Source organism: Crotalus tigris, unplaced genomic scaffold, assembly GCF_016545835.1.
Source record: "Crotalus tigris isolate CLP2741 ecotype Arizona unplaced genomic scaffold, ASM1654583v1 scf7180000017969.2108049, whole genome shotgun sequence".
Taxonomy (NCBI): domain Eukaryota; kingdom Metazoa; phylum Chordata; class Lepidosauria; order Squamata; family Viperidae; genus Crotalus; species Crotalus tigris.
The window spans coordinates 547,667-567,569 of NW_024096751.1; the positions used below are offsets into that span (position 1 = coordinate 547,667).

Below are 19,903 nucleotides of genomic sequence, written 5' to 3' on the forward strand. Positions count from 1 at the left end.
ACCAGTTGACAGAGGAGAAAGTACTGCATGCCGCTTCCATGGTCATTTGTCCTTCCTGTTGACCTAATTGGACTTTTAAGAATATAATTCCTTTCAGGCAATAGAGGGCATTCTTTGTGATTGATGACCAATTTATTCAGTGCAAAAGTTCTGGTTTTTGCATTTGTAAAAAGATACTGTAACTTAGTTTACCATTGTAAGTTGATTTTATAACATCTTCCATTAACCTGGTCCAAACTGAATGAACCAGGTTACAACCTAGCAGATTTAAGAATATGTATGGTAAATATGGAGCAGCAAATGATCACTAATTTCTCCAAACATTACTTTAACTTTATTAACAATTGAGAATTCAAAGTAGGACTCTTTATACAGTTGGTGTTGAATGCTATGTCTGCCCAGTTTTCCGTTCTGAAAAATTAAAAATGCCAACTGTAAAATTACAAGAAATGGAAATTTAGTTTTTCAATTTAAAATAAAATTTAAAAAAAATTATGTTGTCTATTATAGCAATATCAAATTGCAGAAGTTTTCATTTTTTTTAATGAAAGTTTTTTATTTTTTCCATATAAACATTATAAAAAACAGTATACAATACAATTTTAAGATAAAATAAACATTATTACGACCTGCGCACTCCCCCCAGGCCTCTCTTAAGACATTCCCTACTTCCCTCCTCTTTCTCACCTCCCATCCTACTCTCTTCCCCTCCCCTTCTCCTCTCCCTACCCTACTTCCTCTCTACACTTGCCCACCTCTCATCCCTATCGAGCCCATGAACGCAGCATAACGGGAGTGCCCAGGCCGCACCCCTATAAGCAACCATTATCTATATTACACTTACCCCCCCACACATTTCCTCCCTCCCACCCCCAACCCCCCTCCCTTCACTTCCCAGAGCAGAATACAGGGTTAATAATTAAAAGAATTTATAATAATAAGAAAAAAGAAAAGAAAAAGAAAAAAGAAAAGAAAAAGAAAAAATAGTAATAATAAAAAAGGAAAAAAAATATCATACTTAACCTTTAACTCCAATAGCCTATAAGACAGTTCTCTGTAATATTTACTATAATATTCATTCATAATATAAGTGAAACTTTTTAGTTCCATACTTTTTCTGAATATAATCTATCCATCTTCTCCATACAATAATATATCTTTCTTGTGTATGATCCTTTAAATAAGCAGAAATTTTTGCCATCTCTGCAAAACTAGATACTTTAAATACCCATTCTTCTAAAGTAGGCAAAGAATCTTTCTTCCAATATAAACCTATTAATAACCTTGCGGCAGTTAATAAATTCAACATCAAAATAGTTTCTTTATCATTTAAATCCACAAAGATACCCAATAAAAATAGTTGAGGAGTAAACTTTATCTTCCTTCTAAAAATCTTTTGAATGTTCCACCAAATCATAATCCAAAATGCCTTTACCTTTTTACAATTCCACCAAATATGAAAATATGTCGCATCTTTATTGCCACATCTCCAACATTTGGGCTGTATGTTAGGATACATACAAGATAATTTTTTAGGATCTAAATGCCATCTGTAAAACATTTTATAAAAATTTTCTCTCAAATTTTGAGCTTGTGTTAATTTAACATTTCTAGTCCAAATTGTCTCCCATAAATCCAATGAGATCGGTTCCTGTATATTTTGAGCCCATTTAATCATACAGTCTTTAACCAATTCTGTTTCCGAGTCTAACTCTAATAAAACATTGTAAATTCTTTTTATATGGGCCTGACTCTGATTTTTAATCTGAATTACCAATTGTTTATCTTCTAATGTTATTCCCTCTTTCTTATCTACAGTCCATCTATCCACTATTTGTAAGTATTGAAACCATGACTGTAGAGTATTTTCTTGCCTTAATACATCTAGGAATTTCAAATGCCAATTCGAACCAGACCAAATTAACAATTCTTTATACGAGATTTTATCGAAATTTGTCCCCTTAGAAATTCCCTCAATTGCATGTCTGGGAATCCCCCAGATAGGTATTTTATAATTCAATCTAAAATAATACTTTTTCCAAACACGAAGTAAGGCGTTCCTCAAAATATGTAATTTAAAAATCCGATCAACTTTCTTATTGAAAATCAGGTATACATGCCAACCATATATTAAGTCCCAACCTTCCAAAAACAGAATATCCTTATTTGTTAAGTTGAGCCAATCGCTTAACCAAGTTAAAGCGGCTGCATCATAATATAATTTCAAGTTGGGTGCCTTAAGTCCTCCTCTTTCTCGAGCATCCTGTAAAATCTTAAACTTAACCCTTGGTTTCTTTCCGGCCCATATAAAATTGTTGATACCCCTTTGCCATTCATCCAAATTTGCCTCTTTTTTTAAAATAGGTATCATCTGAAACAAAAAAAGGAACTTTGGTAGAACATTCATTTTTACAGCTGAAATTCTCCCCAACAATGACAATTGCAGTTTTTTCCAGTCTTTTAAGTCCTTTTGTACTTTTCCCCATAATGGTTCATAATTATTCTTATACAATTTTCCATTTGAAGCGGTTAAATATACTCCCAAATATTTAACCTTTTTTACCATCTGAAAACCTGTGGCTTTGACCAAACTTTCCCTATCCTTAACTAACATATTCTTAGATAATATCTTAGTCTTATAATTATTGACTTTAAAACCAGAGACATTCCCATACTGTGTTATAAGTTCTAATAAACAATCAATCGCTTGATTCGGTTGTTCCAAAATTAAGACCAAATCATCCGCAAAAGCCCGCAATTTATACTCATTCTTCCTTATCTTTACGCCCTTAACTACCTTTGATTCTCGAATCTGAATCAATAAAATTTCCAACGTTAAAACAAATAACAAAGGGGATAATGGGCATCCTTGTCTTGTCCCTTTTTCAATATTAAAATTCTCAGTCAATCCCCCATTTACAACGATTTGTGCGGATTGTTGCTGATATATAGCTTTAAGTACATGTAAAAAATTATCCCCAAAATTCATTTTCTCTACCAATGAAAATAGAAATTTCCAATCTAATTGATCAAAGGCTTTTTCAGCATCCAAAAAAATAAAAGCCACAGGAATCTGATTATTCTTATCCAAGTATTCAATTAAATTTATAATTTGTCTAATGTTATATTTCATATATCACCCTGTTATAAATCCTGCTTGGTCATTATGAATCAAATTCTTCATAACCTGCATTAATCTGTTTGCCAAAATTTTTGTAAAAATCTTATAATCGACATTTAATAATGAAATTGGCCTATAATTCTTAGGCTCTGTAAGATCCTGATCTTCCTTTGGAATCAGTGATATAAAGGCTCTTTTCCAAGAAGGAGGCACTTGTGTACCCAACATAATACTATTAAAAAGTTCCTTTAGAGGCTCCATCATTTCTTCAGATAAAGTCTTATAATACCTCGAAGTCAATCCATCTGTTCCCGGAGATTTTCCAACCTTTAACTGCTTAATAGCTAAACCAATTTCCTCCACAGTAATTAATCTATTCATCCCATTTTGTTGTTCCTCTGAGAGTTTAGGAAAATGCACAGATTGTAAGTATTTGTTTATATCCACACCCTTTATGTTATCACTTGAATATAATTTTGTATAAAAATCTAAAAAACTCTTTTGGATCAAATTTTGCTGAAAAACCTCAATACCTTTATATTTTACTTTCTCTATAATTCTAGCTTTCTGTTTCTTTCGTAACTGATAAGCCAACCATCTCCCAGGCTTATTCGTGTTACAGAAAGTATTATGTCTCATATACGACAGATTAGTAGCCACCTGATCTGCCATCAACATATTAAATTGTTTCTTAAGCATCTTTATAGATACCTTTAAATTATTGTCAGTTGGATTAAGAACAAACTCTTGTTCTTTTAATTTAATCTCTTCTTCTATTTCTCTACGTTTTTTTAACCCTTTTTCCCTAAAAACCTTATTCAATTGAATCAAAATTCCCCTCATATATGCCTTACTGGCATCCCAAACCATGGACATCGATGTTCCCTTATTCATGTTTATAGCAAAAAAGTCCTTTAAATGCTCTTTACATTTTTGTACAAACTCTTCCCGAGTAAACAAATTCTCATTCAATCTCCAGGGTCTTCTATTCCCATCTTCCAAATGTAATTCCATCCACACCGGACTGTGATCTGACAAAGTTCTGGGAAAAATTTTCACCTTCCTCACTCTAGAAAGAAGATCACTAGTAATCAAGAAAAAGTCAATTCTTGAAAATGATTGATGTCTATCCGAATAAAAAATGAAATCTCTATCACTTGTATTCCTTTCTCGCCAAATATCAATAAGCTCCAATTCTTCTTTCAAATCAAAAAAAGTTTTAGGTAACCTAGTTTGGGTAAAAGTTTTAGAAGAGCTCCTTTTATCTATAGTTGAATCTAAAACCCCATTCCAGTCACCCATCAAGATTACAGATTTATAATCCAACTGGGATATCTTCCCATGCAAAAACTTATAAAATTGTTTCTGTTGCTGATTAGGAGCATATAATCCAACAATAAGAACTTTTTTACCTTGTAATGATAATTCCACAAAAAGATATCTTCCTTCAGAGTCAGTCTCAATTAATTTAGATGGAAAATTTTTCTTCACGTAAATTACCACTCCCCCTTTTTTCCCTGGAGCTGGAGCAATGAAATATGAACCCAAACGAGGATTCATCAAAAGTTTGGAGTCCTTTAAAGTTATATGAGTCTCTTGCAGACATATCAAATCATTGTTGTGTTGTTTCAAATAATGGAAAACCTTTCTTCGTTTCTGTGGCACATTTAAGCCATTAACATTCCAGGTCAGGAGCCTGGCCATCTCCACTGGCCTGGAGCCTCTGGAGCATGGCCTGCAGATCCACTGTCGAAGATCTTTTGGGTCTTGCCCCTCCCACAGGCTCTGTAATAACCATGCCTTCAACTTTATCTCCACTCTTCTGCTGCTGCTCTTTTTTTTTACGTTTATGGTCATCCTTTGTTCTTTTATCTCAAAATTCTGTACAGCTTGTTCCATAACCATCATTGATGAGGCTTCTGCCATAACAGGCTCTTCCATTATCCTTGTTTGTGGGGGTGAAGACGATCTTGCCTTTAAAATAGAATGATAAAAATCTCTTGCCTTCAGAACTGTAGTTAATCTATAACGTATCCCCTCATAATTCACTATTATTCCTCTTGGAATCTCCCATCTAAACTGGATTTGACGATGCTTTAACTCATCAGACAGAAAAGCAAAGTCTTTTCTGCCTCTTAAAATTTTGGGAGGTATTTCTTTTAAAATTATCACATCTTGATCTGCAATTTGAAACTTTTGTTTGTAAAAAGCCTGTATAATTTCATTACGAGTAAATCTTCTAGAAAAGTAGATGACCACGTCTCTTGGTAAGTTTCTCTGTCTAGCAACCCGTGAGTTGACTCTAAAAAATTTTTCTATCTCATTCCCGATTATTTCAGGCCTCCAGCCCAGATTAAGAGCGATATCTTTCACAATAAGCATCTTTAAGTCCTCCTGAAGATTCTCTCTCAGCCCCCTGATACGCAATGCATACTCCATCTCTCTATATTGTGACATGATTTGTTCATCCTGTGTGATTTCTATCTTATTCTCCACCTCCTCCACCCTGGATTCCATTCTTGTTGCATTTTCATTAATCTCCTCGATCCTGTCGTCAATCCTTTCTATGTGCAGAGCAAGGCCCTGAAAGGCAAAAAAGTATGTCCTCCCTTATTTGCTTATTTTTAGCCTCCAATAGTTCTTCTGTAACTGCCCTCTCTGCAATTATAAGATCTTTTACTTCCTCCTTAATATCCAAAGCATGCTTTTTTAAAGCTTCTTGTAAATCTTTGAGAGAAATTGCAGGAGGAGGAGAGGGTGGAGGTGATTTTGGTTTCTGGGAGACAGGCTGGGTCATTGGGGAAGAGATAGTAGCTTTAGGAGGAGGAGGCAAACGTTTTGAAGCCATTTTCATTAAGTTCTAAGAAGAAAGATTCTTATTTAAAAAAATAAAAAAAGGAAAGGAAAAAATCACAGTTCTTTTAAATATTCCTTAAAAAAGAAAAAAGATTACAGAGAAAAAAGAAAAAACAAGAAATAAAAGACAAATTCTTGCTTCTATATTTGAAGCATTAGTCTGTATCCGGATTTTAACTTTGTAATGCAGATCAAACAAGAAAGACAATCGCCATTTTGCCTTTCACTTTCCCTTTCTTCAAAAGGGAAAGTAAACAAAAAAAGAGGGGGAAGATGCTTGCAAGAGTTAAAGTCACAATAAATCTTAAATCCACTTTCTCCTGGTCTGCTCCGTCTGCATTTGAATACTCACAAGCCTCCAAAAAAAGCAGATGTGGGAGCAGCAGCTTGCTTCATCCCAGAACTTCGGGACAAAGACGTCCTGGAGTGCGGAGTTGGCTCAGGCTCCGAGGGAGCTCTACCCTCCGATCCCTGAAATTATGGGGATCCAGGGGAGCTCTTACCTCTACCTGAGCAGTTCTTCTCTTCCCTTTCTCCCAGGGAAGAGATTCAAGCCACAGGACAGCTGATTGTAAAAGTCCTGCAGCTTTTACACAACCCAGGAACGGGCTGCTTTGTGAAAAGCAGCCATCGTAGCTGCTTGATCCACAGGAAGCCCCAAGTTTTCATTTTTTAAAAACAAACTGCTAAACCAATTCCATTGAATTCTGTTAAAATTTATATAAGGAAAGTTAGATAATCCCTAAGCCTGAGCTGATAAATTAATGTGTGAGTTATTAAAAATTAGAAACACAGTCCAGTTAATTGGATTGTGTGTCATCATAAAATAACACCTTTCTGAAACTTCAAATATATTCAACTGAAATCTCAGTACCTTAGCACTATTACTTAAGAAGTTTAAGTGAAAAGTACTTTGGTTCATACCCATCTGCATTTAATTTGTATTTATGTACTTGAAATAGGGTTCTGAGTCAAATTAACAGGCAGTATTTTCCGTGATTTTGATTTACATGAATATATATGAACAATGATTTTTGAGATAAAAAATCGTTGTTGATGCCTAAGTTCATAAACTAATTATCTGTGGTGTACAAAATATTAAGATAGAAACAAAACTTCCTGTTAGTGAAAAATATAGCATGTAAATAAACTTAACTTTGGGAACCAATTGTCATGGCATCAATAATGGAAACTATTATATCTCTGGGCTGCTTGACAAAGTAGAGTCAGGTTCTCAGCCAACATCAGAAAAATCTATTAGAGCTATTTGTAAAGAACTCAAGAGATAATATTCTGATTTGTGGAGAAGGGCTGAATATTAATTGGTCCCTCTGCAATATGAACGGCTTCAAAATACATTCTTCTCATAACGATGTGCAAGATACCCTTTCATTAAGAGTTCATAGATTTATCAAATACAGCTTTTTAGACATGATGTAACCCAACATATAGTTTAATTCTATGAATACATCGTTTTGATTCCATAGTGTTGTCACAATTGAAGCTGCACATTGCAATATAAGAAAGTTGTCAAAATACACATTATGAACTACAGAGGCATTTGGACAAAGCATTGGACTGTAATTTGATTTGGGCTCATGTACTTCCTTCTCTGCTTCTTGATTGGTCATTATGATTGGAAGCGTTTTGAGTTTTTTCTAACTAGCCACAATTTTTTCATTATAATCTTACAGTACCTATCCAGCTTGTCTGGGTAAGCCAATTTTGAATTGCAACTTACAGTTGTGAACTTTAGAGATAATTAAACTAATTAAAAGTCCTAGTTATTCAAAAGCAATGGTGGCTTTAAATCAGAAGTATACACTTTTGATCTTTTTGTGACCATCAAGGAGAAAAGAAAGCATCCAGGCGCATGTAAACATTAGTCATTATGATTAGCAGAGCATCTGAAAAAGAAATTATTTTGTCTGTTTACAAACTTTAGAACATCTTTTAAAGACAGCAACTTTTACTATACAAATTAGTTGTTTTGAACTTTTGAACCCACAAATCTACACAAATGCAAGAAATTCAGTTTCTGTGGATTCACTCTTCTCTTCCATTATTTGAAAGTACATTCTAGTACCATTCCATTACATTCCCATGATATGAAAACTGTAGTGATATTTCACAAATCTTCCAGTGGATCATTCGCCCACAAAGATGTTGTATACCCGTCTTGTGCCTTAATGATAGAAATCTGCAGTTACTGGATGAGTAAAATGTTTGCAACTAGTATTAGGATGGAAGCATATATAGTATGTTTATTCTGAATGGTATTATGTTCAATCCCACTGTTAAGTTAATGAAAGTTGAAGTTTCATTAGCCTCGCGTTTCTATTTATTCTTTATTCAGTTAATGCACAGTGATTCATAACTTCGTTTTAAAATAAGTTTGTGCAGAATTGTTTTCTAATCCTATAAATCCCAAGGAAAACTTAAGATATTCCTTATGTATGGAAAGATTTGTGTAATGTTTTTCTCCTGTTATTGTATGACCCAAAGTTTACTTCTTCAGTAAGCAAGTACTGTAATAAAATCGTTCTGTTTTGGCAACTTTTCCTCTATGTTGATCTTCATTTAAAAGTGGCGATCTAAACGAGCATATTAAGAATTCCTTCATGTAACTGATTGCAGTGCTACTTTAGTTGTTATCTAATATAGGTAGTCCTTGACTTATGACCATAATTGGGACCAGAATTTCTGTTGCTAAGCAAATTGGTTGTTAAGTGACTTGTGCCTGGTTTTACAGCCTTTTTTTTCTTCACAATTGTTAAGAAAAATCACGCAATTAAGTGAATCAGGCTATCATTAAGCAAATCTGGATTTGCCCATTGACTTTGCTTCTCAGAAGTCATTTGAGAAATGTTGTAAATACATGCCTGTTGCTTCATAATCATGGGGAGATTGCGATGGTTGTAAGTGTGAGGACTGATCAGAAATCACTTTTTTCAATATCTTTGTTATTTTGAGTGATACTAAATGAATGGCTATAAGTCAAGGGCTATCTATGTGGTCTCTATCTATGTGGTCTCTAGAAGCGTTAACAATTTGGGGTTCATTTAAGACACCCATCCCTGGCATGATGCTATTCAGATGGGCTGTGAACGCAGCTTCTGAAATTCAAAGCTTGCATGGCTGAATGTCACACTTAGAAACTTTGAGACTTGCAACTCCAGTGATGCTGAAGGACTGGAGGCTGCTGATTTATGAGATCAATGTCTTAAAGTAGGGGTCCCCACCCCCAGTAATTGGATCGCACAAACAAGCAAAGCCCCATCTGCAGGATGCAGGCAGCACATGAAATCATGCACCCTCCAGTCTATGAAAAAACCTCTCTTCATGTAACCGGTCCCTGGTGGGGACCCGTCTTAAAAGACATGCTAACTATCCCACCAAGTTTTTTATGGTATTGGACTGGATCATATTTATAAAAAATCTCAAAGAAATTGGTATTTAGCAAGTCAAGACTAGTAGAAATCCTGTTGGCTTCATCTAAATATGACAAAATCTGTATCCAATCCTTTGTATTCCTAGGAATGTTGATTGGGAAAGGAGTGTATGGAACAAGGGATTCAACATCTCATAAACATATAGTACTAAATGCTAATGCAGACAGTAACTGATTCCTTTATTTAGGCTATTTATTTAAACTAGAGATTATATGAACCAGAAAGTTATCAGATGAAAACAGGTACATTTCAGCGTGCATGCTGGCAGAATTTAGGCAATAGTATTTTATTTCAAAGGGATAGGTGACAAAATACTGACTTAGAGGATTCGTAATCAAGTTAATTATAGGATTCTCTATTTCTTTTCAACTCATTTTGGAGAATAAAAGGTTCTTTTTTTCTCCCCACTCATTCTTTACCTGAAAGTGATAAATAGTTAATGTTCTTTATATGCTTAACATTTATTTGAATTAACCATTTACAGAATATATTACATTTGAAACCTTGCTTTTCATTTTATGGTACTGTAATTTCTTTGCATCTGTGAAAGAAAACAATCCATTCTCCAGCAGGATGGCTGTAGAGTCCAATGGATGGGTTCTATGACAGCCTTCCTGCCCGGCAGACTGGGTAAAAACTTTGGCCACACCCCTTCCTCTGGGCGTGACCCCAGTTTTGACTCAGTCTCGAAGCCTGGTAGAAGTGCGAGAGCAGCTCTTGAGAAAGAAAGGAAATTCCACAAAGAGAAAAACCTCCTCTTCCAGTTTTTTTCTTGTTTTGTTGGTATTAGCAAGCAGGGATCTCTGGCAGCTGATTAGGACCTAGACGGACTCCCAACCAGGATCGTCGGAGTGGTGAGAAGGTCGTCAGGGCGGCTAGCCAGGGGGGGGAGCTCGGGCCGGTCACCGGTTTCCCGCAGATTCCCCAAGCAGCTGTTTGGCGCGGGGACATTTTCCGGATCGCTCGCCGTTCTCCGGCCCGCCGAGCAAGCTGAGGGCACGGGGACCGCACTCCGTCCGGATTGAGCAGCCGGGACGCCGCTCAGCGCCAAGCAGCTGAGCGGCGCGGGGAATACCAACCCAGCGATCAACAGAGCCGCTGCGCCGCTCGCTCTTGATCAGCTGAGCGGCGCGAGAAACAAGGCGCGCCCTAACCGGCCGGCAGAGCCTCAGCGCCGTTTCCCCCCCCTCCCCAGGGAGAGGCGCAGCCCCTTAAGGCCAAAAGGCCACTTTAAGCCGGTAATTACCCTATTGCTGGCTAGTAGAGATCCGCCATTGTTGGAGCCTCGTGGCTCTCCTGACTACTGTTGGGAGGCGGGGCTTCCTCCCATTCGCCATTTTAAACGAGCGGTTAGCCCGCCGTTTTTTCCTTTGTGGGTGGGCCTACCATCCGGAGCTCATTTCCCTGCATATAGAGAAAGGAATTTTCGGTGCAAGTTGCCCGACAGAGGTTACATTAACACAGTGGGGCAAAAGAGGGGAAGAGGAATAAAAGAAGAGAACTGCTTTCAGTTCTGATCGTGGTCTGCTACCACAGCCACAGATTGGGGAAAAACGTATTAACCAGATTGAATCTGGACCTCAGTGAGGAGGGGAGGAGGAATATTTTTATCTGACTGTTTCTATTGTGACCTTTAGTCACCGCCTTACAGGATCTTCTGGTCCAAAAGATTCTGTCAGTCCGGCCATTGTTTATCTGTGCAGAGGAGGACTTTTAGTCCCAATTATCTGCGACTGATCTGCGTAACCCAATTCCCCACTCCAGGTATTGCCTACTCGGGGTACCTGGCACAATGGCAGACAATGTCTCGTATTCAGTCACACAGGTCCCTCAATTGTCCCCCCCACAGCAGCAACAAAAGCGCAGATCCTCTGAAACAGAGGTGGGGGGGAAGAAGAAGGCTAAAACAAAGCACCTTACTCAGAAGGGACAATCTAAAACGGCTGAGCGAGAGGCTTTGAGGAGACATTTGGCTTTAGAAAGACAAATTAGCAGGGCACAGAGAACCGATTCCAATGGGACAAGTATGGTTTCCCCTGTCCCAGTGGTGACTCCCATCTCAGAGCCTACTGCCCAGGAAGTTCTCAAAACTTGGTCTCCTCCTGGGGAAACTGAACAGTTAGATTCCTCCAATCCCTCCTCACCAGCTTCTTCGCCCGACCATACTCCAGCGTGTCACCCCAACGACAAAGCGCAGGAGAACATATGGTCAGCACGATTTCAGGCATTCATGCAGGATGCCTTTTCCCAGTTCATGGCTTCTAAGGGGCAAGTGGCTTTTCACACTCCCCATAAGGGACGAACTAGGCCGCCCCCTACCAACATTTCTGAGACCTCCTCTCAATTAGGAGAGGGCGACTCATTAGACCTTGATATGTCAGACATGCCCCTGTTGGAGGATGAGGAGACCGCACCTGAGCAGGCGATGAGCTCTGGCCTCTTTAACCCAGCGCTCCTAAAATCACTCCTGATAAAGGCAGTCTCCACGGTCAGCCTGACATCAGTACAGGAGGAGATGCCCTCTACAAGCAAGGAGGCCAATCCTTTATTTGCCAAAAACGTCCCACAGGATAAGTACATTCCATGTCCGGAGGTCTTCATGACCACGGTAGAGGAACAATGGTCCTCACTTGCAAGCCCACGGCGCCCAATAGCGTGGAAAGAAAGCTTTTCAATCTCTCTCCCTCCTTCTCGAGCATGTTAGAGGTTCCCACGGTAGATAACCCTTTGATCTCATTATTTTCTACCTCCGCGATTCCAGGAGACATGGCAGAGGTCTTGAAACCTGAAGAAAAGAAATTTGAACACTCCCTCCGCCGTTCCCACATGGCTGCAGCCTGGGCGGCCAAAGCAGCCACTTCATCATCATTCTTCGCGAGGGCCTGTATTATGTGGCTAAGGGAACTGCAAAGCACGGTGCCTCCAGATCAGGTCAGAGTACACCAGACATTGGCCAAGCTCCTCGCGGCCTCTCAGTTCACAGCTGACGCTTCGCTGTACGCAACAAAGTACGCGGCAAGATCCATTGCGGCCACAGTGGCCTCGCGTAGACTACTGTGGCTCAAAAATTGGAAGACAGACCTGAGGTCCAAGTGGCGTCTCTCGACGTCCAAATACAGCGGGGCATCCCTATTTGGGTCCATACTGGACCCGCATGTCAGTGAAGGCAGAGACAAGAGGAAGATATTAGTACACCCATCAAAGAAATTTGATAGGAGAATCAGTCAGGACTTCCGGAGACAGGGCTGGGAATGGAGGCAGCCCTTTCGGTCAGGGCAATCCTGGGACTGGCCCAGAGGCTCGCGGTCCTTCTACCCGAGACAGGATCGACCCCAGGATCGCCAAAGCACAGGAGCCAGAGGCCAGTTCCAGTCCAGACGACCATATAGGGGATCGGGAGGCAGGTCCTTTAAGCGCACCAAGTGACGCCAAACAGGACACTCCCATAGGGGGTCGGTTAGGAAATTTCATCGAGGTCTGGGAGCAGACCACTACCGACTTCTGGGTACTGGAAACGATCAGACATGGTCTGACCTTAGACTTTTGTTCTCCCCCACCAAGCCAGTTCATCAGATGTCCCATCTCCAAAAAGGTACACAAGGCAAGGCTGTTAACTTTGGCCATAGCTCACCTCCTGTCAATTCAAGCCATAGAGAGGGTTCCAAAGGGAGAGGAAGGAAGAGGATTTTATTCCATCCTCTTCGTTATCCCGAAGACATCAGGAGGATGGAGAGCAATATTGGATCTGAAGGGCCTGAATTATTACATAAAATACAGGAGGTTCAAGATGCACTCCTTGAAATCCATCCTAGCCAGCGTCAGGGAAGACGATCTGCTATCCTCAATAGATCTAACAGAGGCATACCTACACATTCCCATTCATCCCAGTTATCGGAAATTCCTCAGATTTACCTACGCGGGCCGGCATTACCAATACAGGGCCCTACCCTTCGGGCTATCCTCAGCGCCAAGGGTATTTACCAAGATCCTAGCAGTAATAGCGGCCCATCTCAGGCTGATGCCGGTTCGCGTACAGTTTTATCTGGACGACATCCTGATTCAGTCCAGATCTCAGGAACAAGCAAAGGCAGATCTCAACACCACAATCCGAACCCTACAGGGGCATGGATTCTCGGTCAATCTAGCCAAGAGTCATCTTACTCCCTCAAGGAGACTGCAGCACCTAGGCGCAGTGATAGACTCATCACAGTGCAGGGTATACCTTTCCCAGGAACGACAAATCAGCATATCCAAGCTAATTCACCAAATTCAGAGAATCAGGAGAGTGCCCTTGATACAGCTCTCGAAACTCCTGGGAAAGATGATATCTTGCATGGGCATCACACCATGGGCAAGGCTCCATTCGAGGGAGTTGCAGTGGTTCCTCCTACCCTACCAGAGGAGGAATCTCAGCACCTCCAACAGGAAGGTCTTGGTACCAGTACAGGTGATGAGATCACTGAAATGGTGGACATCCCCCAAGATACTCAAGGGGAGCATATTCAAGGAACCGAACAGGGTCACGCTCACCACAGACGCGAGCCTGTTTGGATGGGGAGCCCACCTGGGAACCCAGATAGCACAGGGCCAGTGGGACCAGAAGGACCTGTCACACAGCATCAATTGGCTAGAGCTCCGGGCCATCCACCTGGCCCTACGCCATTTCTCACATCTAGTAACAGGGAGACACGTCCTCGTGTTAACGGACAATGTAGCAGCCAAGGCCCATGTAAACAAGGAAGGGGGAACGCGATCAGCGGAACTAATGAAGGAGGCATTAGCTCTGGCTCGGTGGGCAGAGACCAACGTGAGTTCCATCAAAGCGGAACACATCTCGGGGGAGGCAAACACCCAGGCAGACTCCCTGAGCAGAGCCAAGGTGGACCAGTCAGAATGGCGCCTGGATCCGGCTCTGTTCGAGGAGATCTCCTGGAGATTCGGGCAACTGCACCTGGACCTATTTGCCAACCACAAGAACACACAACTCCCCAGGTTCTTCTCCAGATTACCGTCTCCGGAGTCGGAGGGAACGGATGCTCTCAGGTGTCGGTGGCCGGCGCATCTCCTATACGCCTTCCCACCGTTGCCCTTAATACTGGCGACCATACGCAAACTGATCCTGGAAGGCGCAGAGATAGTCTGCATTGCCCCGCATTGGCCACGGCGCCCGTGGTTTGCCGACCTCGTGGACCTTTCGATATCACCCCCGTGGAGGATTCCCCCGGACAGAGTAACTCTCAGCCAGGGCAAGTTTGTGCACCCAGACCCCCAGTGGCTACAACTAGCCGCTTGGCATTTGAGCGGCAAGGTTTAGCCAAGCAGGCTTACTCGGCAGGGGTGATATCGATCATACAAGCTTCACAACGAGCGTCCACGAACAGGATTTACGATGCTACATGGAAAGGCTTTTGTAGGTGGTGCGCTTCTGCGCGCCTAGATCCGGCCGCAGTATCCATCCCCAATATTCTAGATTACCTCCTGGAGGGTCTTAACAAGGGCCTATCAGTCAACACTATTCGCAGACAGATATCGGCCCTCTCAACTATTCTCTCTTGCGACAACTTGACATCCCTAGCGCAACATCCAGCGATTAGCGCCTTTTTAAAGGGGGCGACCAACACAAGGCCCCCCGTCATTCACAGGTACCCGTCGTGGAACTTGCCTAAAGTCCTTCTAGCCTTGACATCAGCACCATTCGAGCCCCTTGATTCGTGTTCTCTTCACCACCTATCGCTGAAGGTAGCCTTTCTCGTGGCAATTACTTCAGCAAGGAGAATTTCAGAACTAGCGGCACTATCAGTAAGGAAAGATCTGTGCACCTTTTTCAAGGACAGGGTCGTTCTTAGGCCAGATCCGGCCTTCATCCCGAAGGTAAACAGCATCTTTCACAGATCTCAGGAATTGATTCTTCCTGATTTCTGCCCAAAACCCAAACATAGGCTAGAGCATAGATGGCACAAGCTGGACGTGCGTAGGGCGCTGTGTTTCTACGTGAAACGCACGTTGGCATTCCGCAAGACAGAAGCATTATTCGTTTCCTTTCAACCATCATCTATGGGAAAGAAGGTGCCTTCTTCCACCATAGGTAGGTGGATCAGAGCCTGCATAGCCCAGGCATATGTCTCACAGGAACTACCAGCACCCGCACATGTGACCGCCCACTCCACACGGAGCGCAGCCACATCGGCGGCGTGGCTAACGCAAGCGCCGGTAGAAGAAATTTGCAGGGCAGCAACTTGGTCTTCACCGTCTGTCTTCATCCGGCACTACCGTTTAGACTCCCTGGCCGCATCAGACGCTGCCTTTGGTGGAAGAGTGCTACAGCAGGTCGTATCTGCTCAGAATTCGGTAGCCTAGACTTTCCCTCCCAGGGGGACATGAGGGCTTTGGTATGTCCCATCCATTGGACTCTACAGCCATCCTGCTGGAGAAGGGGCGTTGGCTTACCTGAACGCCTTTTCTCAGCAGGATGATGTAGAGTCCAAGCCCACCCAGGGCTTAGGTCTAGGCAGGTAGATAATAAAGAGCTGCAATATTAATTCCAACAAAGTTTCTCGCCTAAGTCAAAACTGGGGTCACGCCCAGAGGAAGGGGTGTGGCCAAAGTTTTTACCCAGTCTGCCGGGCAGGAAGGCTGTCATAGAACCCATCCATTGGACTCTACATCATCCTGCTGAGAAAAGGCGTTCAGGTAAGTCAACGCCCCTTTGGGGGATGTAAAAGTATCCTAATTTTTGCATCCATCCATCATAAAATACATAAATCCTTAAAATTTAATCCAAAGAGCATTACTTCCAAGTTACCTTAACAAATGACTCTGAAATGTTGGACACCAGGAATAACCCCTAGCAAGCTGTTGGCTGTGTGAATAAAGAAACCAGTTCTGAATATGCAGATTTTACAAATTGATTTATCTAGAAGGTTTTTTAGACATTTCCTGCAGAAGAGGAGCAGCTGTTGTTCAAATTATGAATTCAACTTTCATTTCTCGTTTTGAAAGAATTTGAGAATAATTTGCAAATATTTCAAGTTGCTTCTGTTAGGCCAGGGGTAGACAACTTTGGCTCTTTTATGACTCATAGACTTCAACTCCCAGAATTCCTGAGCCAGCATGGTTCAACTTGGAAACTCTCCCTTTCCCCTCAGCATGGCTGGCTCAGGAATTCTGGGAGTTGAAGTCCACAAAATATAAAAGAGCCAAGGTTGCCTACCCCTGTATTAGGCCTACTTTGAATGTTTTCAGCCTTGTTTCACATGCTCCTTTGTCTCCCCTCCCCTTCCCCGCCACACACACACACACACACACACACACACACACACACACACACACACCTTGCTTTGTTTCCCTTTTAATTTGAACAAGCAATTTAATGGAAATATGGAAAAGGCAAAGGGAAATGTCAGAAATCAAGGTGATATTTGCAGCAGTTTCTTCAAAGATCTCAATAACACCTTCCTAGTCTTCTCCAGGAGCTCTCTAACAAAAATACATCCTCAGAATGAATTTTAATATTTTTAAGGCCATCTTATAAGTTGCTGTAATGATGAATTTGTAGTGATCATTTAATATGATAAATATCTAGTTTTACTGTTCATTTAGTAGAGAAAATATTAGAGGATGGTGGAATTCCTCATAGTGGCTAAGCGAGTACATGGACATCAGATTCTGTATTCAGATGGATTGATTTGCAAGTTAAGTGCTAGCTTTGTGGCTTCCACTTTAACTCATCTTTTTGCAACAGCTATTGAGAGGAAATTAATTCCAAATTCTGAATGTTCTTTAAAAAGCATTTTTGTCTTTTCCTTTTTTGTTTTCTATAGAGTTTACAGATGTTGCCTCAAGAACGAAAGGCCATTGCAAAATTTAAAGAGCCCGCTGATGCGTTAAAATTTCAGCAGAAGTTTCACAGGTACATGTTATGCATTGGTTTTATCTTATATAAATTATTTTAGCCTTCCTCAAGATTTCTCAATGTTAGATAAATTGTATTACAATCCCATTATCTCCAACCAATCTGGTAAAAAAGACAAGTTGTTGCTGCTTAAGACAGCATTAGGGAAAAATTAAATTTAATAATTTAATAATAAATACTACAATATTAAGAACTTACTATATATTCCGGCGTATAGGGCGACCCAGCGTATAAGATGACCCCCTAGTTCGACGCCGGGTCGCAAGACGATCGACGCCGGGTCGCAAGACCATCGACGCCGAGTCGCATGCCTAGAAAGTCGTCTTATACGCCGGAAACTACCGGTATTTCCGGCATATAAGACGATCGACACCGAGTCGCATGCCTAGAAAGTCATCTTATATGCCAGAAACTACCTTATTTCCGGCGTATAAGACGACTCGGCGTATAAGACGACCCCCGAGTTCAGAGGCTGTTTTGACGCTCTCAAAAGTCATCTTATATGCCGGAATATACGGTATTTTTTTTCAACCATTTCATAAAGACCTATTATCTTGAGATTGGAGAACTGTTTAATTTGGAGCTGATTTATCATAGTGATGATCATCCTGAACACATGGACATCCTTGTGTCCATGTGTTCAGACCATGTGTTTCTCTATGTCTCAGTACACTTTTTTTTCAAGTGATATCTGTCTTTAAGCCACAGTTTTCCATGGTGTCAGGAATAACTGTCACTTTATGTACAATGTACAAATCAGGATTTTAAATTATGTTTCGTGTTAGGGGGTCTCCAAACTTGGCAACTTTAAGACTTCAGTTCAGCTGAGGAACTTCTGAGAACTGAAGTCCACAAGTCTTAAAGTTGCTATGCTGGCTGAGAAATTCTAGAAGTTGAAGTTCACAAATCTTAAGTTACCAAGTTTGGAGATTCCCGTTTTGTGTCATGATTTGGAAGTAGAATGTAAAGTGGATTCAGATTCTAGAAACCATAGTTTAACAAGCCAGTGTCTCAGTAAAAAAGTTGGGTTTTTGACTAAACTGGGTCCAGGATATCTGAAGAAATGTCTTGCCCTAATGCAGTGTTTCTCAACCTTGACAATTTTAAGGCATGTGGACTTCAACTCCCAGAATTCCACAGCCAACACTGCCCTAATGGGACTGGCCTGCCTTACATATTCTGGAAGAAAAGGCCTACTGCAGATTCTTACAGCCAAGAAATTTTGGCTGATGGGCTGTAGGAGAAGAGCCTTTTCCACTGTGAAATATCCTGTCACCAGAGGTGAGGTCTACTCATCCCATTTTTCTGGTCTTCCAAAGAGACCTTAATATCTGACTCTGGTGGTTTCTGTGGAGATACTTTAGGGTGGAGGCGGCTGTGCAATGATAAAAGAAACCACCAGCCCTGCCCTGTGTGAGCCCTTGAGGTTTTTACTCTATTTAATTTTTGTAATTTAACTGTTCTTACATTTATAATTGCTTTTAAATTTCTATTTATTTTTTTTTTGCATTATAAGCTGCCCAGACTCGACATAGGCAGCATATTAATTAATCAATCAATTTGACAGTGGAACAACCCAGTCTTGATTGAAGAACACTGGCTTGGAAAACTTAGCTACATCTGAACCATGCCTAAAATGGGGAGAAAGTGTGTACCTAAGTAAGTTCCTTTCTCCATTGAAAAAATACATCTGCCTTAAATCATTATGCATTCATCTTTTTTTCCAGGCACATGATAGATCTCTCCCATATCAACGTGGCACTGGTAGTGGAGTGACCACTGGGCATAAGTTATCCTAAAATATAGCAGGTTATGGAGGAAGTCAGAAGGGTAGAATCTTCCTGTAATTTCTGGTGCCAGCTTTGCAGACTTCTTCCGAAACTTCAAAATTACTCTGTGACAGCTGCTGACAATAACAACCTTGCCTACAATTGGAAGTTGGATTACAAGAGTGAAAACTATCTGTATGGAACATACAGAACTACAGATCTCATATGTGAATAGTATACATGGATGTTTTTAGACGATATACTGTGAACACAATGTCTTGGATCAAAAGAACTTTGACTCTTGAAAATAATTTTTGTAATTTTTTTTTCTCAGAAAAGAATATTTGATAATGGTTGCCCTTATCTTCAGTGTGGGATGTTGAAATCAGAATGCACCCATAATCTACTGGTTGTAGCTAAGCATACAGATGCCTATAATATAGAATAAAAGTTGAGCTTTATAATTTAATGGTTTTTTTTTTTTTTTTTTTTTTTTTTTTTTTTTTTTTTTTTTTTTGGCCAAGAGGCTCTGAAGCTTGTTCTTGAAAGATCTTATTCCTAGTAAAGTGAATGTAGTTGTTACGCATAAAGTCCCTCTCAGTATTCCTAACATTTCTTACTAACCCTATTTTGGACAAATTGTCCCACCAGTTGATGTCCTTACTAAGAAGGATGCTTGTATTCCTGGTTCCAAAACCTTGGAATGACATGTCGTTTAGCCTTCTCTTGTGCTTTCTTAGTGGGCTTAGAACTATCTGGAGGCTGCTGGTGATGAGAAAGTTTATATATTCAG

General features: G+C 40.8%; 1 protein-coding gene across 7 annotated transcripts in view; it reads left to right on the forward strand.

Annotated features, from left to right (window-relative positions):
* RBM33 (RNA binding motif protein 33) overlaps nt 1–19,627 on the forward strand; it is a 123,852-nt gene extending 104,225 nt beyond the window's left edge. For all 7 annotated transcript variants that reach the window (XM_039345659.1, XM_039345663.1, XM_039345661.1 and 4 more), the window contains 2 exons: nt 17,250–17,338; nt 19,069–19,627. In XM_039345659.1, coding sequence (XP_039201593.1) covers nt 17,250–17,338; nt 19,069–19,117 — 138 coding nt within the window. In that variant the 3' untranslated portion in view covers nt 19,118–19,627. The remainder of the gene's footprint in view (nt 1–17,249; nt 17,339–19,068) is intronic.
* The last annotated feature ends 276 nt before the right edge of the window (nt 19,628–19,903 follow it).